At 42.7% G+C, this 17,931-nt stretch overlaps 1 protein-coding gene across 7 annotated transcripts in view; it reads right to left on the bottom strand.

The window, feature by feature from the left end:
• The window catches only part of LOC137426952 (sterol regulatory element-binding protein 1), a 45,574-nt gene that overhangs the window by 25,141 nt on the left and 2,502 nt on the right, over positions 1–17,931 (bottom strand). For 6 of the 7 annotated variants that reach the window (XM_068116004.2, XM_078778830.1, XM_078778831.1 and 3 more), the window contains 4 exons: positions 8,981–9,262; positions 8,753–8,889; positions 1,787–1,936; positions 1,033–1,233 (listed from right to left, as the gene is read on the bottom strand). In XM_068116004.2, the coding sequence (XP_067972105.1) occupies positions 1,033–1,233; positions 1,787–1,936; positions 8,753–8,889; positions 8,981–9,262 (770 nt within the window). The remainder of the gene's footprint in view (positions 1–1,032; positions 1,234–1,786; positions 1,937–8,752; positions 8,890–8,980; positions 9,263–17,931) is intronic. The other variant, XM_068116007.2, reaches the window with a different exon arrangement.

Raw genomic sequence — 17,931 nt, 5'->3', positions numbered from 1 at the left:
TGCACTTCCTCTTCCGTAAGCCTCACCACCTCCACTTTCCCTTCTACATAACACAGTAGCTCCAGATTGCTGTTGCTTCCTTTCCAGTTAACAGCTGTTTGAAATATCCTTCCCACACCTTCAATACTGCCACCATCCGTAATCGCTCCTTCCCCACCCCTCCATCATATCCTTACTATCCCCATCCTTGTCATGAGCCAATTTATAGATCATCTTCCTCCCACCATCCTCTTCCAACTTGTTGTACACCTCCTCTTCCATATCATTCCTTGCCTTATCCACAGTTCCCCTCGCTGCTTTCTTCTTCTGTCCATACAGGTGCAGCCACCTTGCTTCTGGTTGACTCCCTCTGTCCTTGATCTTCTCTATCGTCATTATCCCACAACTTTTTGAAATATTATGCTATATATCGTTTGTGGCCATATAAGTTATATAGAAGCTATGTATAAGATATCATGCTATATAGAAGGTTGCAGCTATCACTCAATGGTGAACATTATCAGATCTAGTTCTGGATCTTCACAAAAATCTAATCATTTCGTCGATGTCACACACCCAACCTGTCCACCAAGTTTCGTCCGAATCCATCAACAACTTTTTGAGATATCCTACTTTTGAGATTTGAGAACTTATTTGAAATTTGGTGAAAAATTTGGTGAAAATAATTTGGTAAAATATTTGGTGAATTTTTTTTTGTGTGAAACAGACAAACAAACAGGGGTGAAAACATAACCTCTGTCCACCTTCGGTGGCGGACGTAACAAGCAACCCATGCCTAACATTTGTAGATAATTGTAAAAAGAATCCAGATTTTGCCGTATTATTAGAGTGACCCATTTTACATCAACACCTTTATACAAACTATGAACATTGGCATGTAATCTACTCTCAAGATGTCACACTACAATTCTGTTTATGCCCTTAAACTAGATTCCTCTTATGATGAAAAGCAAAAATAAAGAGAAAAGTTTCTCTCGAGGAGGGGGGTCACAAGGCTCTGACTGGCAATGGTGCATGGATGCAGGTACAAACCTTGCTGTTGGGCCCTGCCAGTAAAGCCCTCAGTTCTCCCATTCTTTCGTTTATTGAGCTCCGATAGCGTCGTTCGATGGCATTGTGTGAAGAGCGACGTGCGGGGGCCTGGTGGAAATGGCCGACCCGAGAGGCGATCGGAACAGCGGCTGGAGGTCTTTCTGGGTCCACAAGTAGGATGGTCCCTCCTGCCACCATCGCCTTGAAGGACATGGAGGTGTAGGTGTTAGGGGACTTTATCGATTGATAAACCTTCAGCTGTGATTTTAAAAAAGAGCAAGACTTGTGGAAATAACAGGTGTGGGAGGAATGAGAGGTAGGGTAGGATGCATGGGGTGGACAAGATGGATACAGAAGCAAACTTCCATGAAAAAAAAACAACCACAAATTTGAAAGGAAGTAGGCTTGGGCGTGGGCCGGCTAACAGACGAGTGGAAAGAAAGTTTGGATGCTAGATTAGTGCAGTTCCATGTTGAAACTTATTGTGGCTCTTAACTTCTCCCATATTAGAAAATGTCCAAAGCAAGAATTTTAAAAAAAAATTTATGTTCCATTAGCGTTTACAGGACCTATGTATATTGCATAAGTTCACCAACCGAGTACCTTGTTCAGACATTTGTGCTATCAACAACCATCTGTCTATCTGCAGGCTCATACCAATTTGCATTCTTTCCACCATGCCGGGCAATATACAGTTCTACTCCTAGTGATGATGTGAGTGGTGCAATTGCATCTTGTTTCAGGCCTAACAAACCTGCAGGGGTTGAGAGCAGAGCGTGCTGGATGCGAGCATGGAGACTGGCTGGCTCGTTGAACAGATGGGTGGCACATTTGAGCTATGGCTACCTTGTCCAGTGGAAAGCACCAAAGAATTGCCCTTGATCAGAGAAGGTTGCAGCCAGACCTGTAGGACAAGTTTCAATTGATTGGTTGACCAATAATTCATTGATTACAGTTATTGGTCAATAATAGGATGATAAGGCCATCAGGGAACCCGTATGAATACCTACTTCTGTTAATTATAGACCATGGCTTGCATTAATTGTTTGATTTTTGTACCTACGACATGGTCTACAAGAGCTTTGCGTTGGTGTTGTTGTTGGGATTATTGTTTGGGATCGATTTTGAAAATGTGCACCCATTGGTTGGACAGCTGGCAGACCGCACACACATCTGTCGCTTGACTCCTCCCACCATAACAGAGCCAAAATGATATGGCCACCATTTTGGTTTTCTGGTGGGCCTAACATATTAGCACATTAAATGTGTGTTTCCCAATCACACTGTTCATCTTTTAAGAGTGCTTTAAATCGGTGTTTCCCAATTGGCCCATGACTGGATATTGTCGCAGATTGTGACCACAGTGCTGCCATTCTTGTTTCTCACTTATAAGATACAATTCCTCCTTAAACCATAGCCATTGTGTATAAGAGGGCTAATCTTTCAAAATGAAACCGAGGTCTTTGTGGAAGTACGACACAGCCGGCTAAATTTCTCATCAAGAATATTATACCTTTGAGGTTATTAAGGTTGACCTCTCCAACCAGTCTCCATCCTCCAAGTCATGGTGGCACCTTTTCAATTCCCACCATCCTCACCCTCACCTAAAATGGCATTACTGCAAATTCTGCCTGGAATAAGGCAAAATGTCTAAACTCTGCTTACTTCTAAATGTCATGTACCCAAACCATCCCGCTCTGCCCCATTATTACCCTGACATACCCATTGTCTACTGGACTTAGGATCCCTCTCACCCGAGAAGGTAGAGAAAGTTATGTCCAGCCCTGCATCTGCTTCAGCTAAGGGCCCAGATGATATGAGTGCTCATGCTCTCAAATCATGTTTTGCTGTTCTTTCTTCCCCTCTATCTGTCCATCCTTCTCCTTTAGCCACCTCCATTCAGGCCTAGAAGTCAGCACAGATCACTCCCATCCAAAAGAAGGGTGCCAGAACAGACCCTATATCAACTATAGAGACCAGTGAGTTTACGTCCAGTTTATTACAAGCAAAGTCATGGAATTCATCATTACTGATGATGCCATCTTTCCAGTTTTCAAACAACGTGATCTGATCTAACAATCAGATTGGATTCCATCCTGGTCATTGAACTCCGGACACTTTGCTGATTCTCTCTCAGCAATGGTTGGAGGCCCTAAATTAACCAAGAGGTCATGACCGTCTCCCTGGACATATCTGGGGCATTCGACACCGTGCGGCATACTGATTTGCTTGTAAAACTCTCTGCCTGTTGTATAGAAAGCCGCCTTCACTCCTGGATTCCTGACTTCTTCTATTCACTTAGTCACCATGTTTCTATCAATGGAACCTTCTCCTCTCCTCTCCCAGTGGAGGCTGGAGTTCCCCAAGGCAGTGTTCTGGGCCTAGTCTTGTTCCTCATCTAAATAATTGATGTCTCCGATGCTCTGGAAAACCTTTTTCTCATTTTTGCAGATAACTGACTCCACATTGCGTCGTACAGTACCGCACCCCTCTACAAGGCAGACTGCAGCCGCCTCAATATCTGCTGATCTGGATATTATGAGACAATGGTCTCATAAATGGAACATGTCCTTCAATCCTGGAAAATCTCACAGACTCACCCTATTGCTCTGGACGGGTCATCAAACGAATGCACCTATATAGTTCCTTGCTCAGCCACTGAAAGAGGTCTCTTGATCTAGGTGTCATCATCAACAAAGAGCCCTGGTGGGCCAACCACTTAGAAAAGCTGGCCTCCAAATCCAGCCGTAGACTGGGCATTCTCCTTCAATTCAAGTATTTTCTTGGGAAATCAGCGCTACTTGCAATATCAAGGGGTGCTTGTATTTCTCTAAAACGCTTCCAAACCCTTATGGCTGACTGATACTATGAGGTTCAATGTACACCTGCCCACATTGACGAGTGAGCTTTTCTTTGTCCTTCACAAACTACTTCCGAGCCAGAAGTTTGATCTAACACACACACACACACACACACACACACACACACACACACACACAAAACTAGAACGGCACTCGGTAGAGCACATACCTCTGCCAGGCTGAATAGTTTATAGTTTGTATCCCACGGATAGGTCAGATCTGGATCCGACATGAACCAAAATCTAATCGGCTTGTTCTTGTCACTTACCCAACTCATCCATCAAGTTTCATCCGAATCCATCCGCAACTTTTCAAAATATCATGCTATATATCGTTTTTGGCTACTCTCAATGGTAAAGAATAACTTAGAAAAAAAAAATTCATATCCGGATCTGGATCCGGATCTTCACTGAAAACAAATCAATTCATCCTTGTCCAAACTCAACCTGTCCACCAAAGTTCGTCCAAATCTATCCATAACTTTTAAAGATATCCTGCAGACAAACAAACAAACAGGGATGAAAACATAACCTCCATCCAACTTTGGTGGCGGAGGTAATTATATACATAATATATCATTGTGGGAATGATCTTTAGGGGTTATTAAAACTTTTTAGTAGAACGATAGTTATTTCGTAGCATTTGTTTAGATAAGCGTGACTGACGTAATGTTTGTGCAATAGATATGTAGATATGTGATGTGTATATACAGTGAAATGTTTGTTTTTCCTATCCTACTGTTGTCCTCCATATTCAAACCTCTGTCTGTGCATTTTTTATGTTCTCATCTTCTGTTTACAGGTCTTCAGAAAGCACACACGAGAGCTTTGCAGCTCAAGCTATGAGAATGTGCAGCTGCGGCGAATCTGCACTGAGATAGCCAGCCATTAACATCACCGCAGGAGCTGATTGTCAGGTCGAAATGGCATTGAGGAATTCGGCATTTGCCTCACCATGTGAGCTTGCACGGCACAGGGCTTATCAGTTGATCTTACGTGTGGCGGACCAGACCCTTAAAGGCTTCTTTGGAGAAAAGAAGTGAAAGCCGGGAGCAAAAATTAGGCCGAAGGAGAGGGAGCTACAGTATTTTGAGATCAGTTGGCAGCTGCATTCAGAGAGAGAGAGAGAGAGAGAGTTGGCTGCTGCACTCGGAGAGAGAGATAGTTTACCGTTGCTCCCAGATAGAGACATTTATGAGTGAGAGTGACCAATACATCGGACTCTGCTCCAAGACTCCGGCACAGCTTGCCTCCGGCTTTGAAAACGACTTCTGGGCATCGTCGTTTGTACTGCATTCTCTGTACTATATTCTTGTTGAGTGCATGAACGGGCCCTAGGATAAGAACCGTTAAGAAATCTGCGACATTTGGTTTGTTCAAGAGTGATAAGGGTTAAAACAGGTTTATCATTTACTAATTTATCTATGTTTGTTTTATGCAAACTTTTTTTAAAAAAAATTCGCCCTAACAAAGGCCGAGAGCCACTAAATGTGAAAGGCTATACAGATAAAAGGAAGAAGAGGAAGACTGGCAAAACCTTCACCTAGTCCTGAAACAAGAACATCTCTTCACAGGACAACCATGCTAGGGGGAGGGGACGGGGGCAAGAGTGACTAGGCCAGGAGGAAAAAATAATTTCAGTGCAGCTCGGCGATTGGACAGTATGATGTGATCGAGAGGCTTCGAAAAAGAGGAAGAAGAGTGCATCTCTCTCTATCTCTCGCTCTCTCTGCTGATTCTCGCTTGAGCAAGACGGGCGTGATATTTGCTCTTGTGCGTGGTGGATTTTTGGCGCTTTGGAGGAAGAAACCTTGGTGTGGTCAGTGTGAGGAGGCTGTTTCTGCCATTGAGGAGGAGCTGGAGGTCACGCTGTCCCTCCCAGACAGTAGAGAAAATCATCTTTGGGACTCGCCTGCAGACCAGAAAAGTGCACGATACGTTCGGGCCGTCGCCATTTCTGGAGCTTTCCTGCGCGAGCAGCTCCGTGCCACCTTGTACTGCCGACCTCACCAAAAGCACCATTTTGGACGCAGAGTTGAGTGCCGGCCGACTAAAAGAAAACATTTTATTTCTTTATCTTTCCCCTGTGTGTCGTATTTGTGACTGAATGGAGACGTCTCAAAGTAGAATTTTAGTTTTTACTTCACCCTTTATTTCACCACTTTCATCTTGCATTTATTTTTATTAAATCATTATTGTGGCATTTTTTTATTTGTTGTGTCGTGTCTGTTTATTGTGGGTTTCGGATTAGACCCATGTGCTCGTCCAGGTAAGCACTCAGTTTCCTTCGTTCCTGCACGGCCCCAAAACAACCGCCATTTTTCAGGCAGTCGTCTCAGAACTAAAGACCGTCCGGCTATTCGTCCAAGGCTGGTGTTCATCGGCTTACGGACTTGACAATATATATTCCTGGTGGGGATTATACAGTTTTAAAGAAAGAAGGCGCTTCCAACCAGAAAGTAAAGACTAGATCTCCTTCGCAAATTTGAACAAATAAGCAAGAGGAGACCGTCTCAGGCGACATTTCACCCGCTTCACAGCAGGCAGCTTCCTCAGGCTAATAGACCACGAGCCTCTGCAAGTACCGGTTTTATTCACGCTGTGGCCGCTTCCAGTCACGTGACGGTGCTCGAGGGTCAAATGTGAATTTGTAAACCTCAAGCAAAATAAACGTCAAGCCGCATTATTGATGGTTGTTACTTTTTATTACTCACACATGATCTGGTGTTGTATAAGTGTGCGTGAGCATCTGTGTGGTTGTTGTTGTTGTTGCTTTTTTGTTTTTGTTGTGTTTCCGGGCACGACCATGGGTGGTTTTGTGTCCGGGTTGGATGTGAAGAGGTGCGGGTTGTGTGGTTGTTGGAGTTTCCAATGGGTGTTGCACACATGTGGGTGTTGTGTTTGGGATCGAGTGTTGTTGTTTGTTGTTCACCATATCCAGCTGCTTGTACCATCCAGTTTTTGCCATTTGTATGAGAGGTGTGTATTGTGTGGGTTAGAGTCCCTGTATATAGAGAGTTGTGTCAACTCAAATTTGGACGCCATTTTGTGTCTAAGTGTGTCGGATTAGATATACATGTACATTCGCGATATGGGGTGATATATTCTAAACCTGCTAAAAAAAAATTTACTACACATATTTCGTCTTATTATTACATACAGGTGATATTTGTTTTGTCAAAAACTCAGCTATTGCCGTGAAAAAGAGCTGTGTGGTGATATTAAAAGTGGTATGGCAATGCATATTACAAGCCAACACTGCATATAAGAGCTAACATTATAAGTAAGACAAACCAATGCTGTCGTTCTCTGAATTTTAATAACTTTTAGAAAGGAGTGTGGGCATATCCAATATTTTTGTGGGTACACAATTTGTGGGTACACAAATACACCTGTTTTACTGCATTAATCACCTAGAAATATTGTATGTTTTGGGAACGATAGCTGTCACCAGGTTAAATATATAGGGATTGTCCAATGTGCAAAATCTTCCATCACTACAATTTGGCCATAAATCCCGGGGTGGGAAATATTTGAGCAAATATGCCACAAGACGCATGAGCACTGTACAAAGCAAACAATAACTCGTCAAATTTTGGACGTATGGATGGCTGCACAACCCGCAAAAAAATTGAGCAGGTCCCCCCCTAAAATTGCTTTTATGATTGCCGATTAGGCTAAAGATTTTAAACCAAAAAAATAACTTGCCTCGGAATAAGTTTTGAATGGACGGACAGACAACTGAAAACAAAACGGACCATGGGTTTCCCACCCCTATAAAATCAAAATTAATTCCCTCTGAAAAAGTACAGTGACATTGCCCGCAGACTACCCAACCGCAGACCAGGCAATGTCACTGTACCGGGACATTTCATCAATCAATGACAATATGCGGTCCGCGAGGACTACCCGAAAAAAATTGAGCAGGGTTCTTCCCACGGAAATGCATTTTTGGTCAGCTCCTTGAAGATTATAAACAAACACAAATCACTTCCCTTTAAAAGGGTTTTCAACGGACAGACAACCAAAAAAAAACCGAGCAGATAGAATTGCTTTTGAACATCGATCATCAAGCGGCGTGGGCCTACCTGGCAGAGTCTCGAGGAGTCGATCGCTTTCCAGCTCTTTCGTCTGACTTTCGCTTCCCAAATTTGTCTTCTGACTTTATCACTTGGAAATCTATACATCTTATATTTCCCAGATTGGTTTGAACAACCAAAAGCAGAACAACCAGTCATTTTGTTTGGCAATAAACAACATTCCCGTACCAAGCTGACGTTCACGCACGGTGAAGTTAGACACAAAATGGCGCCACGAAATCACGTGACCAGAAATCTCGGGTCAGCGCATGGCGCAACTCTCTTTATACAGGGACTCTAGTGTGGGTATGTCAACTGTCTCCCCAGTTAGGCCACAGTATCAATCTGTGTCGTTTGTTGGGCGTCGCATCGAGGACTCGAGTCCCATCAAAGTCAAATTTGTGGCCAGATTGCAGGCAATGACGTGCTATAGTTGACTGTGCCACCTTTCCCAGCCTAACTGCTCTGTCATGATCATCTAGTCATTTTTTCAAAAAAATAAATAAATACGTGTATACATATACAGTATATATATATATATATATATATATATATATATATATATATATATATATATATATATATATATATAGATATATATATATATATATATATATATATATATATATATATATATATATATATATATATATATGACTTCAGTTCAATGTAGTTGGGATTATCCCTTTCTAAGAACAAAAAGCGCAGCAAACCATGTCAAATGATACTCCAGGAAATAGAAAGCAAAGAGCAGATGCCATGTCAAGAGGTTCGTCATTACCTGTTTCGTTGAGGAGGAGCTGGATGAATAGGTCGAGGGGCTTCGGGTGACCAAAGTAACCAAGGTGGACGGAATATTTTGAGACACCGTGGGTATTACAGAACAAGCAGGTTTCGAATTCAATGCTCCAAGAGAATCTGCAATCAACAGTTGGTATTTATTTTAATTTATAGGCCATTTTTAAAAATTATTTTATTAAAGAGTTGACCACCACTGCATTCCATTCACCTGGTATTATGGGATGCAGTGTGGGTGCGACTGGTTGAACTGGAAGCTTGTTTGATGAGGATGAAGCAGGCATTGGAGAGAATGGGGTGACTGCATGCTTAGGTGTCGGAAGGGGACTTCTGTCCAACAAATCGCTGAGGGATGTGGGGAATGTATTTGTTGATGAAGTCTGAGGTGTCGAGCTGACAGGTTCAAAGTCTTCGTTACTGTTATCCAGGTCAAATTGTGGGTCAAACCAGTTACCAAAATCGTCCGGTGAGCCATTGAAGTATTGTAGCATATCTGCATCAGAGGGAGAGCATATTAAATGATAAAGCTTTCAAACATCATTGACAATTTGAAATATGTATATTAAAACTAGAACGCATCTGAAAATGCAAAGCCCGTCCACGTCCGTTTGTATTAAGACATCCTCTTCTTCTTCTTCCGTATGCTCAAAATAACGAAAACAGTTAAAATAAAATTAAAATGGATGATATTATGCAGCCTTCACCTTTGAGCTTTAGATCTAAAAAAAAAAAATCAGCTTCTAGCTTTTTATTGGTGATCCAATTATGTGACCCAATAAATACGCAAATTCTTCAAATTTCAGGTCAATGGGACAAAAATTGACGATTTTATGCAACCTTGACTTTGGACCTTTTGATTAAAAAAAAAAAATCAGCTGGTAGCTTTTGATTGGTGAACCAATTCAGTGAACATGCAAATTCTTGAAAAGGAGTCATTCTGCTGTTTTGTGCCGCAGTGAGCACTGTGTGTGAGCACTGTGTGTGCCGCAGTGAGCATGGAGAAAAGAAAGAAAACCAGAGAATTGTCTGAGTAGGTCAGACACAAGATTGTAGCGAAGCATGGACAAGCTCAAGGCTACAAGTCCATCTCCAGAGACATTGATGTTCCTGTGTCCACCGTACGCAATGTTATCAGGAAGTTTAAGACCCATGGAACTGTAGCCAACCTCACTGGACGTGGCCGCAAGAGAAAACTTGATCGAAGATTGCAGCGAAAGATTGTTCGAATGGTGGAGAAAGCACCTCGATCAACTACCAAACAGATTCAAGCTGAACTTCATATACAAGGTAGGACAGTTTCAACTCGCACCGTCCGTTGCCAACTCAATGAAAGGGGCTTCTATGGTAGGAGGCCCATGAGGACCCCACCGCTGAGAAAGCCTGAGTGGAGTTTGCCAAAACACACCTGAACAAGCCAAAATCCTTCTGAGAGAATGTCCTGTGGACAGATGAGACCAAATCAGAGCTTTTTGGTAAAGCACATCATCTCTATATTTACAGAAAACAAAATGAAGCCTTCAAAGAAAAGAACACCTTCCCTACAGACAAACACGGAGGAGGTTCAGTGATGTTTTGGGGTTGCTGTGCTGCCTCTGGCACTGGGTGCCTTGAATGTGTGCATGGCATCATGAAATCAGGAGATTACCAAGGCATTTTGGAGCTCAATGTTCAACCCAGTGTCAGAAAGCTGAGTCTCAGTCGAAGGTCATGGGGCTTGCAGCAGGATAATGACCCCAAACACACTTCAAAAAGCACCCAGGAATTGTTCAAGATAAAACGCTGGACTGCTCTGAAGTGACCAGCAATGAGTCCAGATTTAAATCCCATTGAACACCTGTGGGGAGATCTGAAAACAGCAGTTGGGAGAAGGCACCCGTTAAATCTGGGATAATTGGAGCAGTTCGCACAAGAAGAGTGGGACAAACTGCCAGCAGAGAGGTGTAGGAAGCTCTTTCATGGCTATAGGAAGCGCTTGACTGCAGTCATTTTGTCAAAAGGCCATGCTACCAAATATTAGGTCCAAGGTGTCAATAATTTTGTCAATGCCATTTCTTTTAATTTTCTGATTTAAAAGGACATATTAAGTTCTGAATAAAAAATACAAAGGTTCTGTAATATATATACAGTGAAATAAAGAATTGTGGAGACCAAATACTTTTGTCAATTTCAACTTCTTTTTAGAGAAAAGTGCGAGTTATTTGAAAAAGTGCAAGGGTGCCAATATTTTTGGCCACGACTGTACATACGTGTACCAAGTTTAATTTAAATCCCTTCAGCTTTTCTCAAGTTATCTTTTTTTTTACCTTCCATGACCTTGACCTTTTACGCCATAATCCAATAAGTTCATCTTTGCATAATATATACTTATCCCAAGTTTGCTCAAAATCCCATGACTTGTTCACAATTTGGCACAGCAACATAATTTTTACTTACCATCACCTCTGACCTTTGACCTTTGACCTCTTGGCCCCAAAATTTAATCAGTTCATGTTTACATCATTATGCATGCCTGTACCAAGTTTGATTTAAATCCCTTCAGTTATCAAGTTATCACACTTTTTACTTGACATGACCTTGACCTTTGATCTGTTGATGCCATAATGCAACCAGTTCATCCTTGCATCATATATACTTACACCAAGTTTGTTCAAAATCCCATCACTGGTTCACGAGTTGGCACGGCAACATAATTTTTACTTCACACGATTTCTGAACCTTTGACCTTGTGACCCCAAAATCTATTCAGTTCATCTTTACGTCATTATACATACCTGCACCAAGTGTGACTTTGTTCCCTTCAGCCATTCTTAAGTTATCGCGGAAACAAAATAATTGTAACTTAACATGATCTCTGATCGTTGACCTCTTGACTCCAAAATCAAATCAGTTTATCTTTGCATCATAATATATAAGTATACCAAGTTGGTGAAAATCCCATGACTGGTTCACAAGTTAGCTCGGTAACATAATTTTTACCTGATGGGACGTCTGAGCTTTGATCTTTGACCTCTTGACCCCAAAATCGAATCAGTTAATTTTTACATCATTATACATACCTGCACCAAGTGTGACTTTGTTCCCTTCAGCCATTCTTAAGTTATCGCGGAAACAAAATAATTGTAACTTAACATGATCTCTGATCGTTGACCTCTTGACTTCAAAATCAAATCAGTTTATCTTTGCATCATAATATATAAGTATACCAAGTTGGTGAAAATCCCATGACTGGTTCACAAGTTAGCTCGGTAACATAATTTTTACCTGATGGGACGTCTGAGCTTTGATCTTTGACCTCTTGACCCCAAAATCGAATCAGTTAATTTTTACATCATTATACATACCTGTACCAAGTTTGAATTAGATCACTTCAGCCGTTCTCAAGTTATAGACCTAGAACAGACTTTGACCTCTTGACCCCAATATCTAATCAGTTAATCTTTGCATCATAATACATACGTGCACCAAATTTGGTCAGAATCCCATCACTGGTTCACACGTTATCGTGATAACAGGATTTTTTTAACCTAACATGACCTCTGACCTTTGACGTTGTGACCCCAACATCGAATCAGTTCATCTTTTCATTATTATGCATACCTGCACCAAGTTTGACTAAGATCCCTTCAGCTGTTCTCAAGTTATCACGGGAACGAAAATCTTTCACGGACGGATGGACGGACAGCCGGACAGCCAGACGGACAACCTCAAAACATAATGCCTCCTGCGACTTCATCGACGGAGGCATAAAAAAGTTACGGCCGAGACAGATACACAGAAGTGATTGCAAAACCCCATCTCCTGCTGTGTAGGGGACAGGGTAAAGATATACTCAGGACCATCTTCCTGAACATATCTTAGGTATCGACACAATCTGGCATTTTGCTTTGCTTGGCAATCTCGTCAGCCGATTGCCGAGCGAGCGAGCCGAGCGAGCCGATTGCTTGGCAATCTCGTCACCTGGCATTCAAGGCCACTTTCATACCTGGATTTATGACTTGTTCTATTCGTGCAATCAATGTGTTTCTGTCAAAGGAACCCTTTCCCGTTCTCTCCCCAATGGAGGCTTGAGTTACCCAATGCAGTGTTTTGGGCCCAGTCTTATAACTCATCAACATAAACGACCTCTCTGGGTGCTCTGGAAAACCCTCCCTTCCTTTTTTCAGACTACTCCACACTATCGTGCAGTATTCCATCTAACTCTAAGACAGACAGTGGCTGTGTCACCCCCTGCTGATCTGGGATTAATTAAACACTGGACTGATAAATGGACCATGCCCTTCAATCCCGGAAAATCTCACAATGTCTCTCCAGAAGGATCGTCCAAGATGTTCTCCAGAAGGGCCATTACCATGATCGTCCTCCAGAAGGACCATATCTCCTGAGCTATTGCTTTTTTATTTTGTCCTTTCCTCTCTCTATCTCTGTGTTGGTGTGCTCTCCCCCACCAACCCTCCCCTCTCTCTCTCTACTGTTCCTTTTATTATTATTTTTTTTCCTGATCTGTTAAATGTTCTTCCACGAGCCTTGATGTTGTGTACAAAAAAGGAACCCATCTATCCATTTTCATGGTCATCCATGAAAGAGGTTCAGTTTCTTGAACTTCTAGGCCTCACCATCAGCTATGACCTCTCCTGGACTGATCACATAGCGAGGCTGGCCTCCAAAGGCCATAAGCTTATGTCATAGCATAAGCATAAGCATAAGCAAAGGCCATAAGCAAAGTAAGGGAGCTTATGTCGTGATAAAGAGTCCCGTGGACACTTAATGATTAGAACATACTGTTATGTCGGGTAGGGTAGTGATATGTAGAGCCAGATAGATCTGTGTAGGTAACGTGCTTCGTCTGTCGCGGTAAGGAATCTACCTTGTAATAAGTTCTGTGTGTTTAGGCGTTTTGTCGGTTAAGAGTATATCTGTGAGCATACCAGGATGTTCGAGTGATAAGTAGCGTAGGGATCTATATAATAATAGCGTAAGGACTCGACTTTGTTATCCCTTTTACGCCGCACCCAGTGACCCGATGCCCACGGCACTAATGGATTTACGATCTACGAACCGCGCTCTTTGTTTATCACGTACACTCGTACAGCCATACTCGAAAAATCTGAATTAGCCGACGTTGGGGCCCAAAAGCATCCGAATAACTGCCGATACGACACCATCTTACGACGCCATCGTATTGGCGTCTGCTGGGCGAAGGCGAAGCGAGCCGTCCGCTGATTGGACAGTCGAGTGGTGTGAACATGGGTGGTGTGAACCAAATGGTCTTTTTATTCCCTTGAACATTTTAAATTAGGATATATAAGGAAACGTCTTTATCGTCATTTTAGTAAAGTTAAATGGAGTGACGTTGCGATACTCGGGGTGCGTTGCATAAATCCTCGTAACTCAGAGAGGTGTAGCAGGTGGCGAGACGTAAGGAAGCTTAAAGATAACGAGCTGAAAACAGACGAACGATATGTCAATCTCTTTCTACACCGAACGGAAATAAAAGTATGAGAGCGGGAAGGCATGGCCTGAGCACTTCGAGCAGAGAGGACTGATTGGACTTAACTTAAAGAGAAAAAATTGGAGCTTAACGGAAGAAGAAGATCCCATGAGCGCTCCCCTATGCCATCCATAATGGTACACTCTATCCATACACCACATCCTCCCTTCCGTGGATGTTTCACGGGTTTCGGCTAGTTAAAGAATAAAGCCCCTGTATGTCTCACCTGGTCAGCCAAACCTTTGTCCCGTATGGCAATGCACACCACTTAGACACCCAGGTAGGATCTTTATTGCAACACGAAATAACTCCCTTTCCTGACATGACATTGGAAGACGAACAGGCAAAAGGAAACCAGGCCAGGACACCGCCGCATGGCCGCTGCCAATTACACCTCCGACAGGCCTAACCACATTGAGTGCCACGCGCTATCACCACGCTACACGCTACGTGCTATCACCACGCTACATGCTACGAGCTATCGCCACGCTACGGTCCTGTGATTGGTCAGCGTGCTGGGCGCGAACCTCCAGCCAACGAGTGCGAGAGGTGCGAAGCTGGAAGGTTCGGTGGAAGTCGCTGGTTGGTAGCACACCAGGGCTGACGTCACCGAAAAGGTTATTTAAGAGAGCGCCGAACGCCATTTTTTAGTTGGTCTGGAGAGTCTCTTGCGGTTCGTGCTCTTGTTTGCGCAGCTAGCCTTTTTGGACATCCGGCGCTTCGTCTTGCGCAGCCCGAGTTGAGTTGAGTCATAGCCCGAGTGGAGTTAACTTGCTTTTTGCACGTTTGCTTCGGGAGGGCTGACTGGGACGTGGTAGGCCGATCGTGTGGAGAGATCGACCTCTCTTGGAGCCGCTGGCCTGCGTTGGATGCGCGGTGCTTTTCCTGCTGTGGGACCTCGTGGTGCTTGGAGTGGTGCTTGTGCTTGGCACGGTGCTCAGTGCTTTGGAGCTTGGTGCATGGACCTCGTGAGCGGCGGGAGGCTTGGAGCGGGGGCGTGGTGGCGCGCCAGCAGGGCCGAGCGGGGCCGTGTTACACTGCAAGACGACAAGACCAGATAAGACTGCACACTACATTACCCATTTCCCCCAAACATAACGAACGTTTTTCTTTTGGTGATTCTTATCCCTCGTTTGTATTTGAGGTCTGTGTGTGTGGGGACGTCCTGATTAGGAATTAGGTTTATCGTCGCGTTTCCCTGTCCCGATTCTTATTGTGAATAAATCCTTGTATTATTTTGCTGTACATACTTGAACGCAGTTTCCCGTGTGATTGATTTAATAGGTATGGCTGCAGGGCTCTCACGCCCCCCTCCATCCCGCACGCTTTGGTGTAGCTTTTTGGTTCCGGAGTCTGCCATTGAGTTTTCGCCTCAGGGGTTAAGGCCTTCGCGATCGGCTTCCGTGACCGTCTGATGTTAATCAAAGACGGCCGCACGACAATACCACCGAGCTAGATACCTTATTTAGACCCAAAGGAACAAGAAAATACCATGTTGGCAAAAACGGAAGTGCTGCAGATGGCGGACATTTTGGATTTGAAAATGGCCGCCATTTGTGAACCCTTTTTGACTATAACTCGACTTGTGAATATTATATGAAATAAATTTTGGTGGCTATATACCCTTAAATGTTTATGTCAAAGGTTAAAAATGTATACTTTCAATTTACTGTGGTAAACAAATGAATGGCAGCCATCTTGCTTTTCAAAATGGCTGCCACATTTTATGTTTATTTAAAATATATAAACGTAAATGTCTCAAGATTTTCCTTTTGCAAAAATACCTATAGTTTACAAAACAAAGAATTTAAACATGCACTTAATTCATTAACGGCTATATTATTGTAATTTACCTGTTTTGTATACAATGAAATGTGGCCTTTCTGGGTGTCCGTATTGACAAAACTACTATAGAGGGCGCCATTGTGGCTGCAAGCTGTATTTACTCCACACATTCAGCACATCTCATTGGTCAGACGTTTACTGGCTCAGTATTATGACAAGCGGGAAAAAACCCCAAAGTTTGTGGAAAGTTTACATTTCTATCTTATAGGTTTTGATAAGATGCCTTTAAGGGTGTGTGTGTGTGTGTGTGTGTGTGTGTGTGTGTGTGTGTGTGTGTGTGTGTGTGTGTGTGTGTGTGTGTGTGTCTTTGTGTGTGTAGGTTAGCTTGAACAGTTGGTAGACTTAACGACCTAATTCCTTATCAATACTTTTGATCAGAACATGATAAACAAATTTGGGATTCATTCATGTCAGCAACATTTAAATCATTGCTGCTACTATTATTATCATTCCCTGTAATATGAAACACAATTGCTGAGCAAAGATAAAATTATAATAACAAAACACATTGCAGATGTATTAAAAACACTACGGAGGCTCATAAAGAACATCTACGATTGCAATCAAAATATGTGTAAGAGGGCAAAAGAACGTTATGAGAAACAAATAGCCCAAAAAGTAACGTCTCTGCCAGCACCAACTCCTTTGACATCTGCTCCCACTTTCACTCGCTCCCAGTCTAATCCATATGACAATAATGTATGCTTTTTCTGTGAGAAAAAATCTTCTAGAGGCAATCCACTGTTTACAATAATTAGAACTGACAAAGCTGGATGGCATCTCCATTCAGCAGTTGAAAAAAGCAATAATGACAAATACCGTGTAAAACTCAGCACTGCTATAAAGCCTAAGGATGCACATGCAATTGACATTCAATATCATAACAAATGTTGGACAACACATGTTACCAATGTTCTCCGCAAGCAAAGTTTAGAAGGATCAGAAGACAATGCAGTCGATGAAGTAGCAGCAGATATTGAATTCATAAGTCTGGTTGAGGAGGCTCTTCTTGATGGTGAGGTTCTCGGTATGTCTAATCTACATCCAGCCGATATACATATTCGCTCTGCAAATTGTGTGAAGAACCCTGATTGTTCCCGCAAGAAAGTCAAATATCTCGTTGTTAATGAAATCCCTGGAGTAGAATTTCATAAACCGAGGCAGAGAAATAAATCTGAATTGGTAAGTGTGAAGGATACCCGGGATAAAGTTGTTGAGACTGCATCAGATTCATATGATAGGAACGTGACAGGTGATATGAAAATGCTCTTTGAGGCCTCCATCATTCTCAGAAAAGCTATAACAAAAGCGGAAAAGTGGAGCTTCACTGGTGCATTGACTGATATAACTGATGCACATGTACCGAAAGAGTTGTATACGTTCTTTCGCTGGGTCTTGCAAGGGACAAAATCCAGTCTCTCATCTGACATGTCAACAGGCAAAAGAGGTGCAGTCCATAAACATGCCAAGATTCTTGCCGAGAGTACAGTTTCTCATCACCTCTCGGTTCGACAAACTGGATGAAAATCTGATGAAGTGAGATACCGCCATGAAATACCGACAGAGCTTGGTATTGGTATTGCCATACTAGAGGCAAGAGGCAAGTGCCATACTTGGTATTGGTAAGATAACTAACTAGAGGCAAGAAGACAATCAACCTCCTGCATAGTTTTGGGGTTTCAGTGGCTTACGATCGAATCCAGAAGCTGGAATAGCTTCAAAAATATAAATCGAAGTTAGGCAATTATTGTTACAGTTGTTTACAACCAAACGCTTTCTGTGCTTAAATCATTTTGGTACATCATTCTTTACCACCTTTATAAATACTA

This window comes from Myxine glutinosa, chromosome 5 (genome assembly GCF_964187855.1).
Source record: "Myxine glutinosa chromosome 5, kmMyxGlut1.1, whole genome shotgun sequence".
NCBI classification, from domain to species: domain Eukaryota; kingdom Metazoa; phylum Chordata; class Myxini; order Myxiniformes; family Myxinidae; genus Myxine; species Myxine glutinosa.
Note: the sequence above shows the minus strand (reverse complement) of the source record. Positions and strands in the feature narration are given on the sequence as shown.